Source organism: Cherax quadricarinatus, chromosome 4 (assembly GCF_038502225.1).
Source record: "Cherax quadricarinatus isolate ZL_2023a chromosome 4, ASM3850222v1, whole genome shotgun sequence".
NCBI lineage: Eukaryota > Metazoa > Arthropoda > Malacostraca > Decapoda > Parastacidae > Cherax > Cherax quadricarinatus.
The window spans coordinates 72,347,815-72,355,314 of record NC_091295.1 but is presented as its reverse complement, the minus strand read 5'-3'; the positions used below and the strand labels follow the sequence as shown (position 1 = coordinate 72,355,314).

Here is a 7,500-nt window from a genome sequence, read left to right as displayed (position 1 = left end):
GAATGAGAGGGCAAGAGAGGGCTAGAATGAGAGGGCAAGAGTCTGAGGGTAAGAGTGATAGGGATGCTTAACACATTATTATTATTATTATTATTATTATTATTATTATTATTATTATTATTATTAATTAGTGGACGCTGGCCCACCACCCAGGGATGGTGTGTATATACAAGGATGACGTCTTGAAGATGGGTCCCATCCCAAACAGGACCTCCTGGGGTGGTGAAGACCTCACCATCTTGAGAAAGCTAGCCAGACTTAACACCTACAAGGTGATACGGTGAGTTAACTCTCTCTCTCTCTCTCTCTCTCTCTCTCTCTCTCTCTCTCTCTCTCTCTCTCTCTCTCTCTCTCTCTCTCGTATGTCACATTATATTTAATTTAAGGGGGCCGCGGCCCCCTGCTTGAGAACCAAGTCTATAGAAATTATTATTGTCATTTGAGTACCTAATTTCATTTGAATCATTCAATGTCTGGAGGCTCGATCCACCGTCAGCATACCACTATACAGAAGGCATTACCCTCCAGTATCACCCTAGTCTCTAGGTGCCCCGTAGCTGAGTTGGTAGCGCACTCAGCTCACGCACTTAGGTCTGTGGTTCGATCCCCGGTAGGGGTGGAAACATAAGGACGTGTTTTCTTAAGACACCTGCTGTCCCTGTTCACCTAGCAGTAAAATAGGTACCTGGGTGTTAGTGGATTGGTGTGGGTCGCATCCTGGGACAAAATTGCGGGAAATGCTTAACAAGGGATTTTCTATATAGTAGTATGTCATTGATGTCAGCTATGGTCTGTATAAGTTTAACCTTGTATTTTAGAAATAAACATTATTATTATTATTATTATTATTATTATTATTATTATTATTAATTATTATTATTATTAATTATTATTATTATTATTATTATTATTATTATTATTATTAATTATTATTATTATTAATTATTATTATTATTATTATTATTTTTATTATTATTATTATTATTATTATTATTATTATTATTATTATTGGAAAGGTCTGGGGTCACGTGACCAAAGGCTCCAGTTGGTTAAATAGTCAAAAAAGACAATTCTCTCAGGAGAAAGTTGTTTTGCAGCCTTCACTAACCTGTTGCTTGCCATCACAGCTCCCTGGATCCAGGCCTCTTCCACCTCTACCATCCCAAGAGCTGCCAGAACGCCCTAGATACTCACACCTGCTTAAGGGTAGGTTAACAAGGTCATTTGTTGAGATATTATCAGTGATATTATGTTGGTAATTGATGGCGGTCAGAGCTTTTGATCCCAGGAACTGGGGTTAACAGTTGGATATAAAGCCTGGGAGAGACTAAGAAGTGTTGGGTTTTATTCGTCAGGAGAAAATGGTAAATGTTCCTGACTCTCTCTCTCTCACAAGCATGCCACAATTTATGCTTAATGAGTTGAGAGCATTTATGGATGACAGAGAATCAGTTACAATTAAACTGTCAATCTTTGATACATAGATGCATTTCAGTGCAAGGAGTTTGGCAAACAGTTCTGTCTGAAGGGTAGAGGCCCAATTATTGATGCGTGCTCCAATTTCTTTAAGAGAGCCATCACTCTGTACGACAACAGCAGCACTACCAGCTGCACCAGTGGATTGGTGAACAGAACCATCAACGTAAATAATTTGCGAGAGTGTGTGCTGTGTGACTAAGTTATCAATACAGCTTAAGGCCTCATGTTTGGCTTCAAGGCGAAGTTTTGGTTGTGATTTAAGAAGTAGTTTGGGGGGAAATGGAGGAATGGTAGTTTGGAATGGGGTAATATTCCATGGAGCGGAGAAGTGCCGCTGTTGCCTTACTTGACATAGATCATGTAACTGATTCATGCGGAGGTCGGTTCCAGTCTTTTCGATCCATCTGGAGGAGTGTTCACCAGTGCTGAGGAAAGTTTGGAGGGCTTCTGTGCAGGGGTTTGAATGAGCTTGCCTGAGCATATTAACCCCAATTAGGATATTTCTTTCGGTAACACGATCTCTGATGCTTGGAATATCAAGTTCTTTTTGCATATTTAAAATTTTGGCAGTAAGAGGGCATCCTAGGATGATCCTCATTGCTTCGTTCTGCAGTTTTTCCAGCCCTCCAAGCTTCCAGTCAGACACAAGAGCAAGTAGTGGCGCAGCATAATCAACCAATGATCTAATATAAGCAAGATACATCATTTTCACAATTTTAACATTAGCACCATACCTGGAGTGAAGCCCTGCCACAACTCTAAGTGCTCTTAGTCGTTCTTTGTATTGGCGACAAAGTCTTGTTACAACAGGTCCAAGTAGTGGAACCTCAAAGCCTAGATACCTGTATCTGCTTACATATTCTAGAAGAGACCCATCATGCAACTGGATCTGACGAACTGTGCCTCTCTGTCGAGGAGGACGCCTATTGAGTATCTTTGTTTTATCAGTAGAGATTATCAACCCCAGGTCCTGACACGAGGCTAGTACATGATTAAGAATGTTTTGGGTGTTGGAGAATCCGGTGGTGTGAATCATTATATCATCAGCAAAACTAATCACATAATTATGGGGCTGACTAGGCATAGCATTAAGTAATGCATTAATTAGAATATTGAACAGTGTGGGACTGAGCACACCTCCCTGTGGTGTTCCTAATTCAAAGTCTTTAGTTACACTTCTATGTCCCTGGAACAACACAGACGATTTTCTGTTGGACAGGTAGCCTTTAATCCAGCGGAGAAGCCATCCTCCAACATCCATTCTGGCAAGTTCACTAATTATTACATGTCGGTTGGCTACATCGAAAGCGGATTTAAGGTCAAGGAAGGTAGTGTAGGAGCTGTCAGTGTGCAGGGTGAGAAAGGTGGCTATGCAATGATGCACGCTCCTTCCATGCATGAAACCATGTAACCGGGGAGACAAAAATTGTTTGATTCTGTACATGAGACGATTAAGAATCATTCTCTCAAATGTTTTACACAAGCAGCTAGTAAGAGATATTGGGCGAAATGCATTTTGTTGATTGGGCTTAGGAATTGGAATGATGAGGCTGTTGGTCCAAGATTGAGGGAGCTCCCCAGTTACATAGCTCATGTTATATAATTCAAGTAATGGATTACCTGGTACTCGACACAGCAATCTGAGTATGTTGTAAGTAATACCATCCTCACCAGGCGACGTGGAGTTGCCCTTAGTTAGCGCTGCATCAAGTTCATAATTAGTGAAAGGAATGTTGCAATCATCTGCCTTACTGAGCATAAAGCAAACAAGTCTCTCCCTTGCATCATATTTGTCATTTAATTTTGCCTGTGTGGTACTGGGAAGATTGTCATAGCTAGATGTAGCAGCCCAAGCACTGACTAACTCATTCGCCCTATGCAAGGGATGAGGGTGCGCGATCTGCCCAGTTCGGTTACCCTTAATTCTATTTATGTCCCTCCACACCCGGCTAAGTGGGGTGTGAGCATTAAGACCGTTGACAAATTTTTCCCAGTCGGTTTGCCGCAGCTCTGTCATACGCTCTCTGGCAGCAGCAAGGGCAGTTTGGAAGAGCCTCAGCATTCCAGGGGTACGATGTTTTCTATAGGCTAGGCCTAGTCTGCGAGCAGTACGTTTCAGTGTACGAAGTTTAGAATCATTGTAATAAGTATGGTTTTTGAAGGAGGTATGATTATTATGGAAGTTTGTTGGGTTTAGAGTACCAAGAGGTTGCAGTGGCAGCTCTAAGTAGTTCTGAATACTCAGAAGCCAGACACAGGTATGGTAGGATTGTGGACAGTGGAGTCAGAGTGCACATGCTGTAGATTCCATCTCACATTGGTCTTCAGATGCATGATAGAACTGATAAATTGGCTAAGCTGTATGCTTTCAAAGAGGGAGTAGATTACAATCTTGGCTTGTCAGGTAGTAGTTTGAGAACAATAATACGAAAAGAACTTCAGCTAAATTTTATGGACTTAAGGCTCAGGGAGATTGACACCAGTGAGTCCTTCTATCATCATTCTATCATGCAGGAGGTGTGTACTCACCTAATTGTACTCACCTAGTTGAGGTTGCGGGGGTCGAGTCCGAGCTCCTGGCCCCGCCTCTTCACTGATAGCTACTAGGTCACTCTCCCTGAGCCGTGAGCTTTATCATACCTCTGCTTAAAGCTATGTATGGATCCTGCCTCCACTACATCGCTTACTGACTACTCTGTGGCTGAAGAAATACTTCCTAACATCCCTGTGATTCATCTGTGTCTTCAGCTTCCAACTGTGTCCCCTTGTTACTGTGTCCAATCTCTGGAACATCCTGTCTTTGTCCACCTTGTCAATTCCTCTCAGTATTTTGTATGTCGTTATCATGTCCCCCCTATCTCTCCTGTCCTCCAGTGTCGTCAGGTTGATTTCCCTTAACCTCTCCTCGTAGGACATACCTCTTAGCTCTGGGACTAGTCTTGTTGCAAACCTTTGCACTTTCTCTAGTTTCTTCACGTGCTTGGCTAGGTGTGGGTTCCAAACTGGTGCCGCATACTCCAATATGGGCCTAACATACACGGTGTACAGGGTCCTGAATGATTCCTTATTAAGATGTCGGAATGCTGTTCTGAGGTTTGCTAGGCGCCCATATGCTGCAGCAGTTATTTGGTTGATGTGCGCTTCAGGAGATGTGCCTGGTGTTATACTCACCCCAAGATCTTTTTCCTTGAGTGAGGTTTGTAGTCTCTGACCCCCTAGACTGTACTCCGTCTGCGGCCTTCTTTGCCCTTCCCCAATCTTCATGACTTTGCACTTGGTGGGATTGAACTCCAGGAGCCAATTGCTGGACCAGGTCTGCAGCCTGTCAAGATCCCTTTGTAGTTCTGCCTGGTCTTCGATCGAGTGAATTCTTCTCATAAACTTCACGTCATCTGCAAACAGGGACACCTCAGAGTCTATTCCTTCCGTCATGTCGTTCACAAATACCAGAAACAGCACTGGTCCTAGGACTGACCCCTGCGGGACCCCGTTGGTCACAGGTGCCCACTCTGACACCTCGCCACGTACCATGACTCGCTGCTGTCTTCCTGACAAGTATTCCCTGATCCATTGTAGTGCCTTCCCTGTTATCCCTGCTTGGTCCTCCAGTTTTTGCACCAATCTCTTGTGTGGAACTGTGTCAAACGCCTTCTTGCAGTCCAAGAAAATGCAATCCACCCACCCCTCTCTCTCTTGTCTTACTGCTGTCACCATGTCATAGAACTCCAGTAGGTTTGTGACACAGGATTTCCCGTCCCTGAAACCATGTTGGCTGCTGTTGATGAGATCATTCCTTTCTAGGTGTTCCACCACTCTTCTCCTGATAATCTTCTCCATGATTTTGCATACTATACATGTCAGTGACACTGGTCTGTAGTTTAATGCTTCATGTCTGTCTCCTTTTTTAAAGATTGGGACTACATTTGCTGTCTTCCATGCCTCAGGCAATCTCCCTGTTTCGATAGATGTATTGAATATTGTTGTTAGGGGTACACATAGCGCCTCTGCTCCCTCTCTCAATACCCATGGGGAGATGTTATCTGGCCCCATTGCCTTTGAGGTATCTAGCTCACTCAGAAGCCTCTTCACTTCTTCCTCGGTTGTGTGCACTGTGTCCAGCACTTGGTGGTGTGCCCCACCTCTCCGTCTTTCTGGAGTCCCTTCTGTCTCCTCTGTGAACACTTCTTTGAATCTCTTGTTGAGTTCTTCACATACTTCACGGTCATTTCTTGTTGTCTCTCCTCCTTCCTTCCTTAGCCTGATTACCTGGTCCTTGACTGTTGTTTTCCTCCTGATGTGGCTGTACAACAGTTTCGGGTCAGATTTGGCTTTCGCTGCTATGTCATTTTCATATTGTCTTTGGGCCTCCCTTCTTATCTGTGCATATTCGTTTCTGGCTCTACGACTGTTCTCCTTATTCTCCTGGGTCCTTTGCCTTCTATATTTCTTCCATTCCCTAGCACACTTGGTTTTTGCCTCCCTGCACCTTTGGGTAAACCATGGGCTCATCCTGGCTTTTTCATTAATCCTGTTACCCTTGGGTACAAACCTCTCCTCAGCCTCCTTGCATTTTGTTGCTACATATTCCATCATCTCATTAACTGGCTTCCCTGCCAGTTCTCTGTCCCACTGAACCCCGTTCAGGTAGTTCCTCATTCCTGTGTAGTCCCCTTTCTTGTAGTTTGGCTTCATTCGTCCTGGCCTTCCTGCTTCTCCCTCCACTTGTAGCTCTACTGTGTATTCGAAGCTTAAAACCACATGGTCACTGGCCCCAAGGGGTCTTTCATATGTGATGTCCTCGATATCTGCACTACTCAAGGTGAATACTAAGTCCAGCCTTGCTGGTTCATCCTCTCCTCTCTCTCTTGTAGTGTCCCTTACGTGTTGGCACATGAAGTTTTTCAGTACCACCTCCATCATCTTAGCCCTCCATGTATCTTGGCCCCCATGTGGGTCCAAGTTCTCCCAATCGATCTCCTTGTGGTTAAAGTCACCCATGATCAGGAGCTTTGCCCTGCATGCATGAGCTCTTCTGGCCACTCTAGCCAGTGTGTCAACCATCGCTCTATTGCTCTCGTCGTACTCTTGCCTTGGCCTCCTGCTGTTCTGTGGTGGGTTATACATCACTGCTATTACCACCTTGGGACCTCCAGAGTGAAGTGTTCCCACTATGTAATCACTTTCTTCTCCGCTGTCTCCTCTCTCCAGCTCATCAAAATTCCAGCGATTTTTGATCAGCAACGCCACTCCTCCACCCCCCCTGTTCCCTCTGTCTTTCCTCAGGATTTGGTATCCCGTTGGAAAGATGGCATCTGTTATCATACCTGTAAGCTTGGTTTCTGTGAGAGCTATGATGTCCGGTGATGCTTCTTTGACTCTTTCATGCCACTCCTCCCACTTATTTCTTATTCCATCAGCGTTTGTGTACCATACCTTCAGTTTCCTTTCCAACACTGTGGTTTGGGGGGCCTGTGAGGGTGGGAGACCTGGTGGCATACTGTGGGATTCTATAGCTCGGTGTTGGGTGGAGGCTGTGGGTATGGATTGTAGTGTGTGTTGGGATGGTGTGATAGGTTGTATGGTTCTGAGAGTAGTTGTGTGTGTGCTTGCCCTTGCTGTTCTGTTCTGCTCTGACTGACCTCTGCTGGTTCCCTCCTTGTCTCTTTTCCTAGCTCCTTTCGCTTTTTTGTCCTCTCCCTCAGCTGCTGTCGTTCTGATTTTGTTCTGTCTCTGTCTAGGAACACCCTCTTGTACTCTTCCGAGTATTTCAATCGTGGTTTCTCTTGGAGGATCCTGTTCCGCACTGTTTCCGTCCTGAGAATCAGCTTGATTGGTCGGTTTCTCCCCTTCGAGTACCCCCCTATTCTCTGAAAATTTACAATCTCGTCCATCTCTTCACCTATTTCCGTGATGATTTTCTCAATCTCCTTTCTTTCTTCCTGCTGCCTTTCAGTGTGTGTCCTTTCCTCTCTCTCCTGAAGCCCATGGATAAACACTGATTTTGCCCTTTCTTCCTCCCAT

General features: G+C 44.6%; 1 protein-coding gene across 1 annotated transcript in view; it reads left to right on the top strand.

Annotated features, from left to right (window-relative positions):
* The window catches only part of LOC128684319 (chondroitin sulfate N-acetylgalactosaminyltransferase 1-like), a 32,247-nt gene that overhangs the window by 14,220 nt on the left and 10,527 nt on the right, over positions 1 to 7,500 (top strand). Inside the window, exons 7-8 of the mRNA XM_053770482.2 lie at positions 154 to 280; positions 1,128 to 1,206. Of these exons, the coding sequence (XP_053626457.2) occupies positions 154 to 280; positions 1,128 to 1,206 (206 nt within the window). The remainder of the gene's footprint in view (positions 1 to 153; positions 281 to 1,127; positions 1,207 to 7,500) is intronic.